Below are 23,180 nucleotides of genomic sequence, written 5' to 3'. Positions count from 1 at the left end.
CTTTGTGAGGTATATTTAATGTTTTCTGTAAAGAAGACCCCCTGAGAGATCCCATGGAGTAATTCACTTTGCTGAGTTAGCAGATGAAGCCATTGGATAGAGTCGAAAAAAGATACTGCCAACTGTGAAGCAAATGAATCAATACCAGTGCAAGGGGATCACTTTGCTTCTTCAATATGAGAAAAGCGACAGCACAGATGCAATATCTGACATACAGATTAAAAAAACCCAAATATAAACACACACACACACACACGTTGGGTTGGCTTTTATTGGAAAGCCCAGATGCAATCTATAGTTATCAATTTGTGGAAAATTCAGGACACATATAAAGTTAAGAAGGCAAATTAAAAGAACAATACAAATCAGACGAAATATACATCTTAAAATATCAGGATAGCATTTTGACTGGCATTGTCTAAAATACTTAGAATCTCCTTTCTTTTTTTCTTATTTTTGTAATATGCTTCTTTAATTATGCATATTTTTTCTTTAAAAAGATCTTTTGTTTTTATATTCCCCAAGGTCACTATTTCCTGCAGGAGCATGTCCAGATCACAAGTCTATTTTAGCAAGAAATAGGCTCATTATACCTACTAACAAGGCCACTAATTGGCTTGATTTGACTGTATCTAAAATGATCACCAACAGATACTATAATTTGTTGTTTATTGGTGCCAGAACAAAGGAGAAGGGACTGGTATGCGCCAAGTAGAAGATATATTTCAATGTTGACATGTTATACAAGCTTTTCATATTCAAACAGAACAGAAACATTGGACATAATTTAGAATATGAGCCTATTTCAACAGAGAGCACTTACAGCATGCTAAATACAGTGCTGTGGAAGAGCCACCCAACAGAACTGCAAACACCTAGCATTTTACATCTTTTAAAAAGAATATGTAGATCAATGACACGCCTCTGGGGTCTGACATACCATCCTCTCTAAATTTAGGGCCCTCAAGCTTCAAGGGTAAAAGTACTAACAACTAATCTGTGCTTTAATTCTAATAGATGATTAGCATTCATTATATGTGTAATTAGTTCTGTATGCTCTACCAAATACACACATACAGTAATAGCACTGATACTGTAGATTCGGTAGCGACTTGGCTGGGAGAAATTCGAATCTGTTTATCAAACAATCCTAATGTGCAATTTAGAGTATGTAATACCATAGACTCTCAGAATACAAAGCAGTTAGAAAACTATTTTTATTACATCCACTTGAACCATTCATAGTTAAGACACGTTCACTTACTATGTTCTGTCATTATAATACATGGATAGAAATACTGTGTATAATTCAATGAACATCAAAACCCCCAATTTTGTCTCATCTTAAAAATATTTATTTTTGTGGCTGAATTTAGTGCTCATGAGACTAAAGCTCTAAGAATGGTTTCAGCCAAGATGTAGAACAGATGCCATAGATGCCACCACAGGCTTCCTATAAGGAACCAGCTGCACACTTCAGATCTTCCTGCAGCAAATATACTGGGCCTTGGAGCAGAGCATGCCAAATCTATGCAATGGTGTGGAGATGCAGACTAGGCACTAGAACTGGACCTTCCTCTCCATCCCCAGGTTGTGTTCACAGTAATAAGATTTGATCTGCCAGCTGAAGGCCAGGAGATGAACCTACTGAACAGCCTGCCTGCCTAAAGAGCAATTCTGTAGCATCAGGTCAGAGGTACGCTTCTTCTATCTGGAGTTATTAACACCTAAAAGAGCTGTATTATACAGAAGACAAAGTTGACATAACTGGATGAAACTACATCATTTCTTCTTCTTCTTCTACATACAATTTGCCAAGCACCTGAGACACTATTCCTTCATTGTGAAACAAAGCTTCTAAAAAACCAACAGAAACCCCACCTGGTATGAATAAATGTCCATTTATTACATTAGGGCTGGAAAAAGACAAGGAAACCCCAACCTATTAAAGTCTTCCATCATACTAAATGGGACTTATTTGGTTACTGTGCCTTCTAACAATGACTGATGCAGTGGCACTGGCTTGGGTGACAGGAGAGGGAGGGGAGGGAGCTGTGGTCTGATTCAGCCAGCCACTTTGTGGAGTGTCCCATCCTATCAGCAGAGTGATAGATGCACAGCTTTAAACCTAATACAAAAATATTAACACTTTTGGACATTAGTCATCACTGTTATATCTCTACAATATAATCCTTTATACTGTACAGCTATAACATAAAAGGTGCAATTCCTTTTTCTTTAAAAAAAATCACACACAGCACATGTTTTTATCATTTTATTTTTAAGTATAAACTTTTTTAAACACTTTACATAAATTAACTCCTCTGAGACTAATATTTGATGTACAGTAAATTGTAATTCATATAAAAATCCATAAACAACTTGTCTCACATAATTTACAAAAAAATCAGGGTTTCCTTTGCTTATATGCAACAAGGATTCTACTTGCCATTTCCCCCCCAAGGCAAACCATGTTAGCATTGTAAAATCCATTATTAAATTCCCATGGTAGCATAAGTCACTTGTGCCAATGTCCTTTTAGAAAGCAGCACAGTTTAATGCAGTTGGGTTGTCTATAAACAGTAATTTTTGCCCCATGTTTTAAAATTAACAGATATATACCACATCCTATGCAGTGAGAAAGAGAGAGAAAAAGAGAGAGAGAAAGTGAGAGAGACTACTTCTCATAAGCAAAGGTCAACAATTCAGTACTATTTGGAAACACTGTATGGGTCTGTATCTTAATTAAATACAGTGCCTCAAAGAAACAGCCTGTTGCAAAATCTGTAGGCCTTTTTATTTTCTTTTTTCTTCTTTTTTTTTTTTTTTTTAATACTTTTCAGTCCAACTTGAGTGCAGCGATATGCATATGTAAACATATTCTTTAAAGCAGATCACCTTTAAGGTCATTGAGAAAAAAAAAAGTTTTGTCATTAGCAGTATCATTCTTCTGGAAGGCGCTCTTTTTGTTGCAGAGTCTGGATTGTGCTACAGAAAAAATCTGAGCAAAGATGTAAGCTTAGGCTCAAGTAGTAATGCAGCAAAACAGTTTGGTCTCCTTTTTAGAAGACACTGATACACAGTCTCTTTGGCAGCCTGAGCTAAGCCAGTGTGTTACCTCTTTCCTATCTCACTTTGTCTGAGGAACTGTATATTGTTAGCGCTGTCTGCTAATTCTGGATATTGCTCCACAGAGAGTACATAGTACCCATCGTATCCTTGTACCTTTCCAGCACTTAGCAACTGCCTCTTTTCTCCTTCTGTCCACAACCTGGCGCCTTCCTCTCCATCTCTTACTCTCTGTTGTTCTCTGGCCCAGGCACTGGAAAGAGCTCTTTGCCTGGCTTGCTCCAGTATCCGGGCCTTTTCCTCATCAAGTGTCATGCCATAGCGGACGTGAAGCGCTAGAGCACCATATTGCATTTCAACATCAGCAAACCTACGAGTCCTGCCGTTCACCACAGTGGTGGACTGGGAAACAGTGACATTGATGCCATTCTCCAGGGCCTTACGCCCACTTGTCAGCCTCAGTGTCCCAAGGTCACTCTCAGGGGAGGTGGTCTTGATAAAATAGTGCGTGTCCTTTCCCTCCACAGTGAAATGCAAGTTTTCTAGGTAGTAAGCGTTGTTCAAAACAGCTGCCACTTTTATGCAGTCCTCGTTAGCAATGTTGAGCACGTTTGTTTGCACTTTGCCTTGATTGACAGCGAGCATCACCCCTTTGCCAATCAGAGACTTCACCGTGGCAAACCACAGCCATGACTTTTCTCCACTGGATTTCCGTCTGCTGACCTGCACTTCTGCCATCTTTCCCAGGGAAAGGAAAGCCTTTGCTTGTCTCGCCACTTGTTGTTGCACTCCAGAAATTGGCTGTAAACAAGAACAGACAGAAGTTTTACCAGCCATCTGTAGCCCCCTAAATGCCAAACAGCCAGGATTTCTTGGTGTGCTGCCCGTGGACAACAACAGGATATGCCACAACTGACAGTGCCAGGGAGTTAATTAGATCTGCATACTGCTTGTTCTGCTGAGTTACAAGATTATTTTGCTAATGTTCAGTGCTTTTACTCTTTGTCTCCCTGAGAACCTGCACAAAAATCAGCATTAACTTCAGAGCCTACTTCCTGGGCTGCATAGGATAGACTTGCAATGCCAGTACATAACCACAAGAATCACAGAATGGTTTGGGTTGGAAGGAGACCTTGAAAATCATCTAGTTCAAACTCCCTGCTGTGGAACACCTTCAGCTAGACCAGGTTGCTTAAAGCTCCATCCAACCTGGCCTTGAACACCTTCAGTGATGGGACATCCACAACTTCCCTGGGCAGCTTGTTTCAGGGCCTCACCACCCTCACAGTAAAAATTTTGTCATAATACGTAATCTAAACCTAATCTCTTTCAATTTGAATGCATTCCCCCTAGTTCTGTCACCACCTGCTCTTGTAAATAGTCTAAATAAACCCCATCTTTCCTATAAGTTCTTTCAGGTACTGGAAGGCTGCAATTAAGTTATCTAAAGCCTTCTCTTTTCCAGGCTGAACAATCCCAATTCCTTTCCTCATAGGAAGGAGAGGTGTTCCATCTCTCTGATCAACTGGGTGGCCCTGCTCTGGACTCCTCTGAACATGTTTATGTCCTTCCTATGCTGGGGACCCCAGGGCTAGATGCTGTGTTCCAGCTGAGGTCTTAGAAAGGCAGAGTAGAGGGGCTAAATCCCCTCCCTTGCCCTGCTGGTCCCATGGATTTTGATGCAGCCCAGCACATGACTGACTTTCTGGGTTGCCAGTGCAAATTGCCAGGAGACCATGTCACGTTAATACAGGTAAGAGTCATCTTACTACAGTGTCATCTTACTGTGGTGCCATGTCTTCTTCTGAGCTTGTTCAATTAAGATTCCTGTCTACCATGAGTGCAGTCAAACTGAGGAGATTTTTGCAGGTCATGAAGCTGTGCTTTAGAACTGGAACAAGCCTTTCTTTTCACTGAGTTAGGAGATAAGAGTCTCTCAAGTAGCCCCAGCCTGAGACCAAACTGCAGGGAGGCTCTCATAATCCCTCAAGCTGCTAGAGAAATGAAGGAACTCAAACTGTAATGACAGTCTTTACAGTAAAAGAGAGAGAAGTTAATGGTATGGACCAGTGAGGTGGAATACTGGGGGACTGATACCCTTTCTTGCAAATACTTGTAGAAACTGATAAAAGGGGTTGTGTGCAAAGACTGTGGCCAATTTGGCTGTGTTACCTTCCATTTCACTTCAAGTATCAACCTCCTGCCTGGAAGAGCTTTTCCCCAAGAACTTCAGATGGGTGCAACCCTGAATACAGCAGTGTTTTGTCCACAGCTAGCAAAGACAAGGGACAGCGAATGAAAAGAACCTACAAGCCAGTCTAATGAAAAGCTAGGAGAGCAGAATGTCATGGAAGAGCTGTGTGTAGCCCACTATGCCAGATGCACTCTTGGTAAAAAGAGGATGGCTGGGGAATGGGACCTGTCAGTGTAACTGCAGTGGTTAGCCTGGACGGCTGAAAGAGCAGGAGCAGCTAGTAGGAATGGTTAGCTGGTGCACCTAGATAGCAGGGCAGCTCAAATTACAGGGTCAGCTGTGGTTGGGATGGGACCTCACAACTGTGCAGAATAGACACATCGGTCTAACCCTGGGTCTTAACAGCAACAAGCTGTGAATGAGCTGTACTGATAGAGGTGCGAGCAGGCAGCCGCCCTGGCAGTTGCCTCAGCAGGAAACAAAGATCTAAATAGCTTTGGCTGCACTTTTGAAAATAGGTACTTAGTTTTTGATGATGATCCAGTTTATCTTCCAATTGACCCCTTCTCCTTTTAGTAAAATACTGCTTAAACCATTTGATTCACTGCTGACAAAAACCTCTTTTGTTTTCCTAAATTTCTGGATGGGAGACCAAGCAGAAATCATTAAGATTCGTATAACCTTAATTTAGCCTTGCTGCTGATCAAAGCCTGGCAAAAAGTTTGCAAAGGCTTCTCTGTTTTGCCACAAGGGTAGCTTTCTGGAGGGGATAACTCCTGAGAGAATTATGAATTAACTTGGACTCTCCATTTTTCTTGAGTGTGGCAGATTTTGGTCTGCATTTGCTAACAAGTATGGATTTCAGCTGTTGTAAATCCTACATGAAAGCTATTGAGCACAAAATATATTGTAGACAGCAATCATCAGTGAGAGCAGCAAGATCCTGTAACAACTTCGTAATGACAAAGTTTATTTTTAACATGTATCCTCAGAGCTCAGTAAAACTCAGTCACTCCAGAATGTTTCAAAATACCAAGAGGTTTGTGTGTTTATTTCTGCCTCCTGCTTGCATTTGCTTGTTCACCAGTGAATATCAGAGTTACAGCCTCTTCCTACCTGAGAATTTTGAATCTTTGTTTTCCTATCACGTGCTTCTTGGTCTGTCATGTCACATGCTCCTGGCATTCCTCATGTTATTGAGCTCTCTCCCAATGATTTTTGACAGCTAGCTGTCTGCTCTCATCTCTTTGACCAGACTGGTTCTGTTCCTGGTATGCCTTTGCTGGTGTTAGTGGATGATTTTATACTCTGGCCTTTGAGACCTAACTAGACAACCTCTGATAGTTCTTCACAGCCATGCCTGATGACAGGTCTCTTATCTCCCAGTACAACTGGAGTGCTTGCCATGCTCCTCCTTCACTGCTTTTGTTGCTCATGGGAGACACTAATCTCATGCTGTGCTCTAAAGTCTTTCCCTATTACTCAATTCCTTGCTGTTAAAAGCTAACTAACTAACTAACTAAACTAACTAACTAACCTAACTTCCTGAATGCAAAGGTAGCTTCCATATGTTCCCTTTTGCTGAGCCACTGTTCTAAGGACTTTTGGTCTACACTAGGTTGTAGACTTTTTGAGGTTTGTATAATTTTTAATTCTTGTAACATTCTCTATCATGGTTCTTGTAAAAAGAGATCTTTTTTTGACTACTTAGAAGGGATCACCCATTTTAATGTCTCTTAACTCTTCCTTCTAAATGAAAAACCATAGGATTTTTGAGGGCATATGTCTGATCTTTGAGTAAGCTAATTGTAAATACAATTTTCTTAAATAGCAGACTTAGAATTTACTTCCACATGCATTTCTTCCATTATATAAAACCATAGCAGGTTTTCAGAATAAAAGTTCTTTTTTTTTGCTTTCAAAAAACTCTATAAGCACCTGAATTTTATGCAATATAGTAGGTTTTACTTTAGGTAATTTCAGTTTCAGTATTTTATCTTTGCATATAACACATGGTGTCCATAATGCATGGTTAATATTAAATAGAAGTAAAATTATAGTGGTGCCTGGTATGTGTTTGTTATATAACTTCTGTATATTTCACTGTCTCTTTTTACTACAGTGTTCAGTTACTGTCTTCAGGCAGAATGTTAGTACAAATATAATCTCTGTAGTTTCTGCTATGAAAATGAGACACCTTTAGAGCATTTTAAACTTATTTTCATTGATTATTGTCTTTTAAAATATTTATTATTGCTAAAAGCAAACAAAAGCTTATATAAAATTGTACCTAACTTAGCAAATCTGTAAAAAAACCCTCCACCTGTAATTTCTCAAATTCTTTTGAAACTAGATAAAGGTACTAAGTTTGGATTGAACTTAGCGAATAACCCTGGCTGTCAGAATTATCCATTCCTAATAAGATCTGAATAGAAGGGAACATTCTAGCTTATTCAATTTGTATGCTTAGTTTTGTTTCTTACTGGTATGTCTTCCCATTGCTGGCTCTTCACAAGTTCATAAGAAGGTTCTGTTAAATCAAATTTTGGAACAGGGAAGCCAGGGATGGCATTGTGCAGATGGAAGCCAAACGTCACCAGCCAGCTGTTAACATCTGAAAGGGAATAATTATTAGAAAAAAGAGAGAAAAATATTAGAATTGTTCTGTATTTTGCAACCGTACCATTTTTACATATAATAGCTTTTGGCATAGTTGATTTCCTTCTGTATGGCAGAAGCAACAGCAAACCTATACAGGAAACTTACAGTTCTAAACTTAAAAGAAAATGTCTGTTCTATCTAAGAGTTGCACTAGGCTCAGTTGAAAGTTATTGCAGGGTTCAGCAAGTCTGATGGCCTCGGTGACTTCCAGAACAATTATGGCAGCTCAATTAAGGAGAGATTTCCTTGTCATACAGCCTAAACCAATTGGAATTTCATGGTCAGGTTAAACATGCTTTATGTCACACCTCCATCATCAATACTTTAAAACAAAGCCAAAACAAAAAGTACTGCAGATCACATCCTGTCCTTTTGGTGCATGTTATGGTAATGACTTCAAACTACTCCTGAAATAGCACCTATATGGCCAATTACCTTTCAAATGATTTGGCAGATATTTTTTGTTGATTCAAAAGAAATCTGCTCCTCTTCAAGATGATGTGGGATCGATGAAATGAAAAGCTAATGAAATGCTCAGTAAGCAGACAGGATACCAAATTATCATTAGATAACATTATTTATGATACACTTTATATTCTGTTAAAAATAAATTAGGGGTGCCAGCAATCAGCTAACAATTGTTTGGCAAGAATGAGTGCTCTGCCTTGCTTCTGTTCTTTTACACTATCTTCCACAAATTCTAAGCTTAGAGGTTGGCAGAGTGCTCCTTACCAAGTCTAATAATTCTTATTTAAGAAAGCTCACAGTATGTGGAATAAGGAAGCAGATTTTTCCAAAAATTAAAAGAATAAAAAAATATTTATCTTAAAATAATTTATAACATTTTCAAATAAATGATATGCCTCATGAGGCGCTGCATCTAAAACTGCGAGTCAGTCAAATTACCAATTGTAATAATAACCTTATATAAGCAGTGTGTGCCTGTGCATTTCAGACATCAAAGATGTTAAGAAAAGAACCAAAACTGTATTTTGAGGGCAATTTCTGAACTAAGTGCACGAAGCAATGTGCAATGCCACAAAGAATCTGATTCCAACTGCATGCCCTATAGCACACGCTGCTAAAAGAGGACAGATTCAGAGGTCTGTTTTTATTCTTACTCCCAGGCAGCCTGTTAGCAACCCACTTAATAGCTGCTGTTTGTTAAATAAATGCAAACCCACTTGATTCCCAGGATGCTCTTCTAAGTGGTAGCCTCACAGCTCTTAAGTAAGTGGAGTTGAGCCCTTCCTGTAGACTGCAATGTCTGTATATATTGGATTATTTACATCTAATTAAAATACAAAATATCAAATGTATCGGAGCCATACATTTTTCCAAAAATTCTGGTGTTGTGCAGTCAGATTTCTGGTATGTAGAATAATAGAAAACACTACACATCACTAACTCTAGAACAACAAAAAGCATATAGGTTTTCTAAGAGTTGAGATATGAAAGTTAGCACATTAGCACCTTTTTTTGCCAAAAGAGAAGTTCACTCCTTTTTCTATACTATTCTATTCCTCTTTCCCTGCACCTGGCTGTGTACTCATCACTTTGTGCTAGCCCTGGAGCTTATTGAGCAATTTACATTAGCAGCCTTGCAAAAGTCTGCCCTGGAAAATATCAACCAACTTCCAGCAAGTATTTTCTGTGATGGAGGTGTGTTAAAGTGATCACAGAAGGTCTCTTCCTGCCTTTGCTACCTACAGTCTCATTCCCTCTAAACTGGATGCCTGTAGATCCAGCATCTCTAAGCTATAATCAAGTAACCTCTTACCTGTGATATAATCCTTCACATCGTGTATTTTACTGGCCGGGTTGTTATTTCTAAACATGTACAAATTAAAAGGAGCTGGATCCTTCCCAATTCTCTTCCAGATTTCAATATCAGGTGTTGTCCACCGGCCTGCCAGTATGTCATAATCTCTTTCTCCAAAGTGGACTAGTTTGGTCAGTGGATCATATAAGCCTCCATGGAATCCAATTACCAGCTGGAAGTCAAGGTTAGAGTCAAAATAGATCTCTCCATAAGCAGTGTATTGGATTTGTTTAAGCATGAGGCCATTGCTACTGAAAACAGCGAGTGGTGTCCCTGTATTGTCTGATGCAATGTAAAACTCATCTCCACTGCTAATTTCCATGGCAAAAAGGTGTCCTTGCAGATCATAGTACAGAGATGTGATTTCAGAGCTTGAGTGGTTATATACATGAGTTATCCTGGTTGGGTAAGTAAGGTCTGCGTAAAAGAACTGGAGATGCTGCCCAAGGCTAGTTTTACTGGAAACTCGTCGCCCAAGTCCATCATAACGATAAATCACTGTCCACCCACTGCCTTTGCTATAAACTCGAGTAAGGAGGCCCTTTGAACTGTATTCAAAGATTTCGGTACCCCTCTGACGCAGAAATCCATCTTCATCTAACCTGTACTGTACATCTCCTAGTCGAGTTATTCTGTCTCTCAGGTCGTACCGAAGTGGTGTCAAACGGGCGCTGCTGCTGGGGTTGAGCAAGTGCAGGTTGCCATTCAGGTCATAGTTGTATCGCCACATTATTTTTTCATTCAGATAAACTGTCTGGAGCTGACCATCTACGTCATATTCGTAAGCATATTTTGTGGTGTTGGCAAATGGCCCGATCTTAATTTCTCTTTTTGTCACTCGTCCCATGTTATCATACTGAATTGTAATCCAATACATTAATGACCGAAATATTTCATACTGAATTTCCTTGATGCGCCCATGTGCATCAAAGTGTTTAGTGTACGTCATTACAGCTGTTGAAATGATCTGGTTAATATCATAATATATAACTCCAAATTTTCCAAACTGTTCAACTTTGCCAGAGATATCATCAAACTGGTAGAGATCAATAGGCAATGGGGTTTCATTGATGACACCTTGCATGCTAGTCACTCTGAAGCTATTGTCATAGCTGTAGTCAAATCGGGCATTTACCATTCCGTCTTCGCTAAAGCGGAAAATCTGTCTGTCAATCAACGGGCCAATTTGTCTGTATCTAATGGTGCAGATAAAACCATCGCTTTGGAGGTTTACTGTTTTCAGGACTCCTGCTGTCTCATCATAAGTAAAACTAACTCTTGTACTATCATATAAAATTTCTGAGAGCTTGGTCTGCCGTCTGTACTTGAATAATACTCTTCTGCTTGTCCCCAGGAAAGCAGTTTGAAGGAGCTGCCCTTCTTCATTGTAGTCCATTATAACAGAAGCATTGCTTTCCGGGGGGTTGTATATATTCCGGTAATAGCCGATGGAGCGGATAGTCTGCATGGTATGACGAGCAACACTGGGCATGGTGACAGCAGAAAGCCGATCCAACAAATCATATTCGAAGATATACTGCCGTTGGCTATGGAGCAGAAGAACCATTGACTGAAAATTAAGAACAGATTTTTATCATGTGACAAATGGTGCAGTATCTCCCCTCCCGCCATATACTGATATTATTTCTTCACAAAAATGTGACATTCCCACTTGAGAAAATTATCTCCTCTTTAATTGAGTTATCATTGACCTTACATGTTGTTAACATCTCCCTGCCTAATTTACTTGTATGCTTAATTGTAGGGGGTTCTGTAATTAGTAGTTCCACATTCATAATTTGCTACTTGTTATGACTGTATCACTCTTTTATCAAGCATTCACAGCTAAACAGCAGATTGTCAATGGATTCAGATAAGTAATGTTTAATATGGGAAGAAGTAAAACTGTCTTAGAGCCATTAACTCACAAGGAGAACAACATATGGGAGATACAATTTCTTCCCTACAATTAAGAGATGATTTTGAAGAATTTTGAATAGCCTGAGATCTCTAAATACTGTGTTCTTGTTCTGTAAGCTTTTGAGACATAGGCAAAACAATTGTTAGATTATTTATATCAAAAGGAGCTACTTGAATTATTCTGACATTTTCCTAATGTGTGGCTATTATGTATCATAGGTCTTGATTAAATTATGTCTGTGGTAACTAGTAAACAGTATTTGATGAGCAACATCTTCAACAGAAATATATTTAAATCACTAAAAGAAATGGATTCTCTTTCTGCATAGCAGACATGAGATCTCACATGGGTGATTTTCACAGATATTTCTAGAAGGACAGTTATCATTCAGCAAGTGTTACATATATATTGATTCCTGATCTTTTGCCTATCCCTTATTTTGATGCTACAACATATAGCAAGTACAAATTGACAATTGTAACTATTTAGAAAAATAGTATTTTTCTAAATGTAACTATTTAGAAAAAAGAGCTTTTCTTGGTAGTGAAAAAAGCCCACAACAGTGGAGCATTTGCAAACAAATTATTTTCAGTTGAATTGAATTGCAGATAGTCCCTGTACCTTAAGTGTTAAGATAAAAGGTAAATGCAGATGCTTCTTGTTAGTCAGTGGCCTAAATAATTTAGAAACACATCAATTCCTAGCAATTAGCTACAGCACGATTACATATCTGTGGAATGAAATATTCCCCTTGGAATCACATGTTGATACTTAGAATAATTGCAATGTGCTTCTACTACCTATTTTTTGCTTTGTATGCAGCAGTGAGGTGCTGCAGAATTTCTGCACATTCCAAGCATTTTTAAAAACCTGAGTGTTCTTTACCTTTTCCAAATATGTGTAACTCCAGGTTTTCCCATCAGCAAACACTCTAGACACTATCCTTCCCTGTCCATCATACTCTATTTTTTCACTAGTTGTGCCTCGCTGTATGCTGCCTATTTGACCTGTGGATGAATAGGTAACATTGACAGCCATCAGCTTGCTGCTCGGGAGCCACAGGGTGGGGTGCCCTGATGTGTCGTAGGCAATCCTCAGCAGGAATTTACGGTGGTCATCGTAGATCTTTTCTGTCTTTGTGGTTCGATCAAAGTCAACTGAAAGGAGGTTTCTGCCATTAACCTTTTTAAAGCAAACAAAATGACACAATAAATCATGCTGTTCAAACCCCAGCCACCTTTTATTTCCCCAAAGTTAGCTATTCTTTAAATTCCATTTACAGTGATTGATTTGCTGTATGTGTAAAATACCAACTTCTTGATATCATTTTAAGGCACTATATTCGTATCTCCCTCTGAAGGTCTGATTATATGAAGAGAGGGCTCAGAATTTGTTGCAATGTGTTCTTTCTTGATGCTTAGTCAACTATTAAGAAAACACTGAAAGATGTGTACTGAAAACTTCTGTAATAAATGGGGTCATTTCAATGAAAATTTTGTAGGCAGTCTGAAGTATATCTAGCAAATTATTGTCAAAATATATTACCAGCAACTGCTTTTCCAATTCATAACAATCATGCTAAGAAAGAACTGAATCCTAGTCCTTCACAGCAAGCATTTTTCAAAATAGTAAAAACAAGATCAAGATCTTCAAAAGCATGTTAGATCTTCAAATTAAGGTTAAACAGTTTTTAGAACACAGACATTCCCCTTTTGGATCAAATGAAAATTTAACTCAGTATACCATCCACGGCTGCAATGTATTTATAAGGCTGAAATCCTTAGTAGAAGATTGTATCTTTCTCCTAGTTAACTGACCACTTAATGCCATAAATGACTGAAAGACTACTGAACCACTGAAAAACAGTTAAAAATGCTTTGAAGTTTATAAGTATTTTGATTTGAAAATAAAGCCTTAGCATAGATACATTTATGTTGAAAACCTCGTTAATGATATATGTAAACTACAGTGATGGGTACTGATTTCTGTGTAATACATTTACACTGAAATCCACACTCATTCCCTTTAGTGTTCAAAATATGACAACTTTCAAGTTCATTGAATTAGCTGTCACTTTTGAATTTCTAAAAGGAAAATGTCTGGTTTTCTTTTGCACTGAATTAGTGTTCTTCAACAGGCCTTGAGGATTTCTTTGTTCATCTGTAAACCATTTTTGTTATCTGCTGTGTCTTTTTAAAGGTGTTTCAGGTGGGGTGAAAAACTGATAATTGAGATTTTTTTCAACACTGTATTTTGCAAACATGTGGGAAGTAGGATAGAAATGGACAGAGAACTATGTGTATTAAGATTTTTTTAAAAATTCATTTTCAAGTACCTCATATATACATTACAAAGGGTGAATAAAGATGGCTAAATAACAGTCAGAAAGGAACTAGAAAATAGATAGGGATACACCAAAGAAATGACTGGAAGATTTTTGCATTTTTCAGGCTGAATGTTCAAAACTCTATATGCCATGGATGTTGGTACTTACACCCTGAGGCTGATAAGCTTCTAAAAGATCAATATAAATTAGATCCTTTGTTATTGGTATAAAATGTATTAAAGTGTTGGTGATAGGTCATAGGCAAATAGGAAAAAAAGTTCCTCCAAATGCTCTGTTTTGCTCAGACTGTCTATTTATGTACAATACCTTTCTTTTTGTTAATATGAAATTGGCATGAGAAGAATCTGCACTATCAGTTTAGGAAAAAAAAATAATCACACTTTCATGTAAATCTCATGAGTAAAGAACACAAAGTCTAGCAGATGCAGAATAGCTGTTTTACCTATTTAACTATCAAAAGTTAGCTAAATAAAATATGAAAAACTAATGCTAAAAGACTGCTTCTAGAAGTAGTTTAAACTTAGCTGTGAAGTACTTCCATTCAACTCCTTTTATGTAACATTTTTTTTACTTGTTTTCAGAGAGTTTTTCTTTAAATTTTCCAACATTTAATATTAGCTCGTTTACCTAAATTAATTTTTAAATTTTCGTTATCTCTGGCTTTTGTTTCCCAGTGTCTCCCACATATGCCTGCACTCATCTCTGCATGTCCTTCCTCGCCTGTTTTGCTTCTCTGACTTTTTTCATTCTCTTTCTCTCCACCTTCCCTTCCTTATTTTACATTTAATTATGATTTTTATAGATTTTCTTGTCCACTTCTCAGGATTAGACACTGAAGTTAAAATGGACAATTCTGATTTCTGAACTGGCAAAGAAAGAAGGGTGGTTTTATGGCTAAGGCAGACGTCCAAGCAATTGTGGTTAATTTCTTGGCTAAACACATCCTTCCTGTATAAATTGCAACAAAGTACTTAATCCTCTGTCTCACTGCCCTAGCTGCTAACTGGGATGTTAACAGCCTTTGCAGTTCCCATCTGTCTGGTCTGTGTAAGAGCAGGATATGAGGGGAAGGAAATACCTCTTGTTTCAGCCAGTTTCATGCTTTCAGACTTTGCTGATAGAGATATTGCATTCAGGCAGGTGAGCTTTTGGTGAAATTTTGGTTGTGCTTGCCTAATCTCAATATAGAGATGACAATTAGAGTAACAATGAATTTTGGTGATATAACTTGTTTCACTGGGCAGTGTAGAGCTGGACTAACACAGCTAATGAAGTGCTTTCTCTGAAGTGCTTCTTAATAATATCTCTGCTAGCACAATACTTTTAGAGGAAAAACTGAATATTTTTATTGTGTCCAAGATAACCACACTCCAAATACATTTGAAACCTCTGTATTTCATTATGATAGAAACTGTACTCGAGGAAACTTCCAGTGAAGAAACACTTAATGACACAAAACCGAGTCTTCTCACAGTCCTTACCTACTGTCCTGATACGTTTCACTAATTTATGTCTTCATCTATCCTTCTCTACTTTAATTCCTGTTTTTCTTTCCAGTGAGAAATATGAAATGTTTGATTCCTCTGTTAGGAGTAATATATTATAAATAAAATATATTGCTGTGTCTTACAGAGAGATTCAAGAGGTAATGTGAAAACTGGGGACCTCTGCATGGCTTGGAGTACATCAGGTCTCAAGAGGAGATGCCTCTTGTGAGCTCCCTTGTCTGTGTTACCTATATAACTCTGGGTGCATCCCTTGAGACAGAGGTCATACCAGCTCCTTTATCTGAGGCCTTTGTGAGATCCTCAGTACAAAGGCCCTATAAAGGTTCTTTCATGCAGAGGACTGGCAGGACCTTTGCCTATGACCAGCTTATAGGCCAAACATACAGCTCCAGACAAGAACTAGCAGACTGAACAATTACAAACCAAGTCAGAACAAAAGCAAGATTGACTGGAGACTATTGAGTTAAGGAAGGGCAACATAATTCCTAATTAATTTCTTTGGAAAAATTACTAGTACTAGGTAGAACTAATACAAGACAGAAAACCAAGTGTACTTTTTAAGATTAGATACTGCATGTATATAATGCAGTGTCACAGAGATGAGTACCTTTACTGGCAATACATTTTGTCACTGTTTTTTTCTACATTTGTCTTTGCAGAAAAACGTTGATGACACATCTGTCTGTACAAAATGGAAATGATGAGCTCCATAAATTATTCCTGTTGTTCTTTCTCTTGTTTTCTTTTTCTGCTTTCCTACATCCCCCCATCCACCCCCAACTGACATTTCGGTAATATCTTTCCATGTAAATCAATTTCACAAAACATTCCTTTTTATTTTTTTTTGTTTTCATTGCTAACAAGTTTATTTCCTTTTTTTCTGAGACATTTGTCTCTTATTAGCTCATTCTCCACCTGCCATACTTCTCCCATTTCTATGTACGCTTTTAATTAGTATTATTTTATCCTTATATGTAATCTTTCATTTTCCCTCCCATTTTGTTAAACCTTTGTATTTTGTATGCTCTTCTTTTTTTTTTTTTGTTAATTCTTCTAAGTTAAAGTTGCCTACGACAACTTCACCTCCACCACTTTTTAACTTTTACCTCCTCTGCACTCAAATGCCAAAATTCAGCGTCACTTCTGAGAGCTGCACTTGTGGTGGTTTGTTTCACTGCCAAACCTCTCTCGGGCTTCTTTTGCAAATGACTTGGCAGGTGTATTATACCACTGTGGTATATAATGACATGCCTATGAACCAGAACCATAAGGATGAACTTCAGAATTATGGTTTCTTTTTCCTCTTCCTTATGAATGAAAGATAGTTGCCACAGGTAGTTACTAATATATTTCTTAAATAGCTGCTACTGTGCATAGTTGTTCTTCCTTCTTGGAAAATAAATACATTCCTCTTGCAGAGAAAGTGGTAGAGAGGAATATGACCTGCATAACAGCATCCCCTCCTTTCTTTTCCCAATGGAAGATGCAAAATATTTTAAGATTTCAAATGGCAAGAAGTCAAGTGGTCTGAGATGACTTACCTTCATTTTATATACTGCCTAGGCCTTATTTTAAAGAACTGAATTCAGTTCTAATAGTAAGTCAGACCTTTGATGTGGTCTTGAAATGGTCTCCTGGCAACACAATTTTAAATGCTTAATCTGTGTTGTCAAGCAAATGGCAGTCAGAAATCCTAGTTTGCTTCCTACTTTTATTTCACTCACTATATAGGAAGAAGAAATGCCAACAAAATGGTAAAGACATATGTTAGAGGAATATGCCATACACATGCACACACAATTAAACCCCTTCTACTAGAAGAGTAAGTCTTAGTACAATTTTCATTTAAAATAAAAAAAAAAAATAAATCCAGGGATTGTGCTAACTTATGGTAGAATAATTTAAAACAGGATTCTGAAATAGGTACATTAATTTAGTACCAGAAAGAAAAACAATGAAGGAAAGCAGGAAATTATTCTTTTTAGCCATTCCAAGCTAAACCTAACAGTTTAAATTCCATGGAGTGCTGATTTTAGCTGGGGTATTTCTCCACAGAGGTTAGTACAGGGCTATGTTTTGGATTTGTGTTGAACACAGGATTGACAACCTAAAGATGTTTTTGTTATTGCTGGTCAGGGCTTCCCCAGAGCCAAGGCCTTTTCTGCTTTTGGTACTGGCACAGTGGAGAGCAGCCTGGGGGTGATGGGAGACTGGGAGGAGACACAGCCAGGACCGGTGACCCCAACTGACCAAAGGGATATTCCAGACCATGTGACAGCATGCTCAGGATGTAAAGTGGTTTGGAGCGATGGCTTTGTCCTCCCAAGTCACTGTTACTGTGATGGGTCCTGTGCTCCTGGGGATGGCTGAACACCTGCCTGCCCATGGGAAGCAGGGAATTCATTCCTTGTTTCACTTTGCTTGTGTGTGTGGCTTTTGCTTTCCCTGTTAAACTGCCTTTTTCTCAACCCACAAGTTCTCTGGGTTTTCCCATTCTAATTCTCCCCAGTCCCACTGTGTGGGGGAGTGAGTGAGCAGCTGTGTGGGTCTTGGCTGCTGCCTGGGTTTAAACCACGACACACAGAAAAGAGCAATTAATAAATAAAACAGCCAGTAAATAAAGTAATAAAAACAAGTACTTCCAGATCTACAGTTATCTTGTCCACAGTAAATATTCTGTGGTTGCTGGATGGCAATACCTACAGGAATGTATTTACATTTCCTCATTCCTTAATGAGAATGCAGTAGATACCACTCATGCTTGTGTGCTTACCCTAAGCTTTCGGCCAAAGACATTGACTTTTCCCTGGGCTTGCTCCTTCCGGAATCTCCATTCCACCAGGTTCTGCCCATTCTCCCCTGGGAGGGTCATGTTTCTCTTTGCCATGGTGGGGTTGGCAGTGCCAGCCAAGACGTGTGGTTCTGTCTGGTAGTGTGAGTCCAGGCCGCTGGCGTACAGGATTCTCAGTGAGCCATCATAACCAATCTGGTAGCTATTTCTTAACTGGTCTGAAAAGGACAAAAAAAGAATTTCAGGTCACCTACATTGGTTAAGACTTTGCCTTTGTACTGGACACTTTATGCAATATGTGCATTTTGACTTCACGTAACTGACCTAAAGGTAATAAAGAGCCAAGGTGAGATTGTTAAGAATAAGTGTATCCCAGAGGAGCAAAAATGCCTTTAGGATCTTTCATCAAAGTTACTTAAGCACCTAAGAAAGCCTTATCCTCATAGTATGTTCTCTGGACTGGCACAAAACACATTCTCTGCTGTTTGATTAGGCATTTTTGGCCTAATCCTGTGCATACTATGACTACTCACTTTTGCAACAATGTGGTTGCTGGGATATTACATGATATTTTAAAGCTAAATACCACTTCATACTATTTCTGTACCTATTTCCCTTTCAATCCATCTCTTCTTTCCAAGATTCCTTTTTAATACAAAGTAAGTATTCTATTTCCCATAGCTGCTTACAAAAGCTATTTGGTTGGAAAACTTAATGCTACTTTTGTTGCAACTACTGCTTTTCCAGAACAGTTGTTTCTGTATAGGTGTAAAACCGTGTATGTATCAGCCCTTTCTCCAGCCACTATGCCCCTAAAGTTTCACTTCTATTTGGAGCTGCTTGTACCACAAGAAACCAATTTTCAAGCCGGTATCTGCTGAAAAATCTTTTGTTTACAGTACCTTGAACCATGGTATAGAAAGAATCGATCGATGATAAATTGGAAGTGATGCTGACATCTTCCTCTCTGCTGGATGACTCAATGTCCACTGTAATGGCCCTTTCCATTTCCCCATGAAGGTTAGTGACGACTCCAGTTGGGAATGTTACATTTGTTAGACGGCCCTCGCTATCGTAGCTAAAAAAAAAAAAAAAAAGTCCAGAAATGATACATAGCAGGAACAAATTGTTTTCACTTACAACTAAAATGAACAAAAACGCCAGCTATTCAAATTAAGGCACTTTTGCTTTTTTTTGTGTGCATGGGATAGGCATAGCAAAGACTTCAAACATGCTTTGAAGTACTCAAAAGACTGCTTAACATACAGCAGCGTCAATGGTGATAGCAAGAGCAAACAGATGGATCTTCAGCTCTGCATATTATTCTTTGAAGTGTGACCAGATCCTGCTGCACATCTAATTCAGCATTTCAAAGGAAGCATATTTATTTGTGCTAAATTCTGTAGCATTCTGTACTCACTCCCTCTTACTGGACTAGGTTTTGTTGTTACTGTAGGAATCCTCAACATTTTTGAAAAAAGGGTATCTTAGTAAGAGTGTCTCTTAGGCCTTTCCTATTCAAGAAATATGCAGGACACCTGTATTCCTGAGTGCTCAACCTCCCATGTATTAAGATGAGCAGAATCTGGGGTAATATTTAATCTACTTAAGCTTCTTGAAGCTGGAAAGCAGAACAGCTAGCATCTCTAACTTGTTAACTGCCTGCAAATCATGGTTTGAGAACTGTGACACAAACCATGAGGTTTTGTTTTTTTTCTGTGTCTACTGGCATTTATTTAAACCAACAGCTGTATATCCACTTAATAGGAATAGGTAGATAGAATTTCTGTAATTGAAGTAGATCTGGGTACATGACCAGAGACTGTGCTTACGTCCAAACAACCATTTTGGCCACAGTATAGAGAGAGGTAAAGCACTGTGTGAGCTGCTGGTCATAAAGCTTGTCTTTAAGATTAGATATTCTAGTACTAGAGTCTTGATTTGTCAGCCTAGGTGTTCAGCTGAAGGTCCTTGTTTTGAAGTATAGCCTGCTCATAGCTGCAACAGAGAGAAAAAAGCATCTGAAAGATGATTTCATGCCCACATATGACCTGTTTGCTCTCAGGAGTTTTCTATCCTTTGCCTGTGACCATGTAGTGGGAAACTGAACAACGCCTTAGTCTCTTAAAGTAACTAGAACATGACCCTGCAGGTCCTCACAGTGTGCTAGACATTTCATGCTGGTATTTATCATCAAAATTGCTCCTACTGGAAAAGAAAAGCAAAACCAAAAAAAGCCCCCCAAAAGCCCCAAGCATATCACTGAGGCTACAGAAACTCTTTCTGTTAAAATGAGAGAATTAATCCTAACAGCTGTAACCTACAACACTAACTTTCTCTGAACAGCATGAGTACTGCACAGCATTGCTGTAACTGAAAGGATTAAGAAATGTTTTCTTCCAGTTTGCTTACTGTGTAGATTTGACAGCTTTTTGCATACAGTCATTCCATCCTTTTAGCACAGTTGATTTCCTTTGTTTATGTAAGACTTTCACTTAGCAACAGGCAAGAGAAAAAAAATGTTTAAAAATCAGAAACCATACTGCAAGCCAGGGAAGTCAGGTGAGGAAACTTATTTTTTGAAGTTAAGTATATCTCAAGACAATGGGGTTTCTTCCAGTGTGTTTCTGTCCCTAATTGTGGTTTTTTTTCACATACTGGACTTGGCAAGCTGAGATATTCCATTTATGCAGGAGACAAAAAAAAACATACCGAAGTTCCTTTTGCATGAATGTGACTGCTAGCCTATTCATGACCTTCAGTCTCATGCCTCAGTTCCAAGAACTTATTTTCATGCACAACTTCCCTTTCCAACTCCCTGGGGAGCATATATTGTCCAATTACTGTCCTTTTGAATTTTCTGTTTTATGTTTGAAAATGGTACCAAATTACTTTGTTGGGAATTACTTCCATCCTTTGATTGCAGTAGTGAAGTGCTGGTCTTTATTTCAAACAATGCTTACTAAAGCAACAGAAGGCAAGATTTCCCTGTAATAACTTTTTACCCTTTTAATCACAGTATTTGTGAGAAACTAATTACCATATTTCTCAGTATACCACCTGAGCTGGAAAATGCTACACATCAGTAGTATTCAGTGCAGTGTGAGGCTTTAGTGAAGTATGCAGCACTGAACTGCGCTATCCTTCTTTTATGCATTCTTGCTTCCACATTATTATTTTTTGACTGTGCCTATAGTTCTTGAACTGGTCTCGTCTTTCACAAATATGGGAAGGCACATTATGAGCCTGAGATAAGCAGTTAATATTATTACAGTGGGGGAGAGTTCAAAGACCAGCTAGAAATCATGCTACACATTCATGTTCTTAAAAATATGACTTTAAAGCTGAAAGAATCTTAAAAGCCATGATTGCTTGGTTCAGGCATCCTAGTGCAAGAAGAAAATGTGACTGAGACGTGAAAGGTAAGAAGAGGATTTCTCACGCTTTTATAGCCAGGAACAAAAAGAAAAAGGGGAAATAGGCCTTCCTACAATTCACTACATATTCCATTTTATGACAGATTGCTATGTGTGTCCTTCATTTTGTTCACTGTATATCGAATACTAAACTTACTTTATACTTGCTATCTTTTTGCCCACAATCAAAGCCTTATCAATGCACAGCATAGCAACATCACTCATACCTTTGGGCATTCTGCAGCCATTTTTCTTATTACATTCAAATATCCTTGCATTCTGCTGCCAAGGTGAATTTATTCATCCAAGATTGTCAGTTTTAGACTGAGAGATTTCTTTTTATCTGCCTAGTGTTCTAATATTGAAATTGCCCTAGAAGGAATGAGATCTGAAGTCTAGAGGGCGAGTGCCTATATTTGCCATTTCACAGCCTCTTTGATCTTTTCATCCAAACACAAGCTCAGGCACACGTGTTTCCATGGAACCCTCTGATCTTTCTCCTTTGCCAGGCTCCACAGCAAAGACTTTCCACCAACCTCTTCAATTCCTCAAGAGTGAGTCTCACATAAACTTTTCGAGAATCTAAACCAGAAACTTGCTCCCTGGACGTGACCTTGTGTGCATTAATCCGCTCAGCTCAGCTTGTTTCTGTTGGCATTAATGCAACAATCTTCATATTTGGTCAATAACTACGAAGGCAGCAATGGGGGCAGATGCCACCACTGCTAGCTGAAGTTTCCCTTAGATCAAATCCTTTTTCTTCTTTAGGATGAGCTGCTACCGCCAGATAGTTTTCCATTTCTGCAGTGAGAATTTCTCAGAGATAATGATTATCAGCTTCCCAGATTCTCGACCTTTTGCTCTTCACCTGCTGGAAGTCTCTCTTCCATTGTTCATCTCCTTCAGTTTTAATTACATGCCTTCCCAGACCATTTTCTGTTCTAGGCTATGTAGGACACTTCACTTTGCAGTAATAACTTTCTAGTAAGCCTTGCCACAGATGGAAATGTCCTACTTTCTTTATTTTTGACTTGTTTCTCAAGTGTATTTTATCTTAGTCTGTAGCACATTTAGCTCAACCCCAACTTGCAGAGCACTATTAATGTTTTATATCAGAAGTTATTTCAATGTAGAATAGGGAGCTGTAGAAATAAAGTGTATAGTAAAGGCTGCACCTAAAGCCAGCTGCTAAGTTATGACTGATACTGTTCTCCCCAGACCTCTGCAGCACAATCTCGCAACAAAATAAATTCTATGTTTTTTTTTTTTTTTTTCAGTTGTAAACATGTCATGTTGAAAAGCAAGGCACATAATTTCCAGCACATTTCAGATAACAAGACTTACAGTCCAAATGCATATTAAGTATTTAAGACTGGTTACAGATTATACTATTAGTTGGGATACTGTAATAGAGAAATGAAGCATGAATGCATTTCATAATATAGACATGT

At 38.4% G+C, this 23,180-nt stretch overlaps 1 protein-coding gene across 12 annotated transcripts in view; it reads right to left on the bottom strand.

Moving 5' to 3' along the window:
- Nucleotides 1-253: 253 nt before the first annotated feature.
- Nucleotides 254-23,180, bottom strand: part of TENM3 (teneurin transmembrane protein 3) — a 350,102-nt gene continuing 327,175 nt past the window's right edge. For all 12 annotated transcript variants that reach the window (XM_033513516.1, XM_033513518.1, XM_033513517.1 and 9 more), the window contains 6 exons: nucleotides 19,216-19,391; nucleotides 18,296-18,531; nucleotides 12,553-12,849; nucleotides 9,705-11,316; nucleotides 7,747-7,877; nucleotides 254-3,870 (listed from right to left, as the gene is read on the bottom strand). In XM_033513516.1, coding sequence (XP_033369407.1) covers nucleotides 3,115-3,870; nucleotides 7,747-7,877; nucleotides 9,705-11,316; nucleotides 12,553-12,849; nucleotides 18,296-18,531; nucleotides 19,216-19,391 — 3,208 coding nt within the window. In that variant the 3' untranslated portion in view covers nucleotides 254-3,114. The remainder of the gene's footprint in view (nucleotides 3,871-7,746; nucleotides 7,878-9,704; nucleotides 11,317-12,552; nucleotides 12,850-18,295; nucleotides 18,532-19,215; nucleotides 19,392-23,180) is intronic.

This window comes from Parus major, chromosome 4, assembly GCF_001522545.3.
Source record: "Parus major isolate Abel chromosome 4, Parus_major1.1, whole genome shotgun sequence".
In the NCBI taxonomy this organism is placed as follows: domain Eukaryota; kingdom Metazoa; phylum Chordata; class Aves; order Passeriformes; family Paridae; genus Parus; species Parus major.
This window is presented reverse-complemented; position numbering and strand designations above follow the sequence as displayed.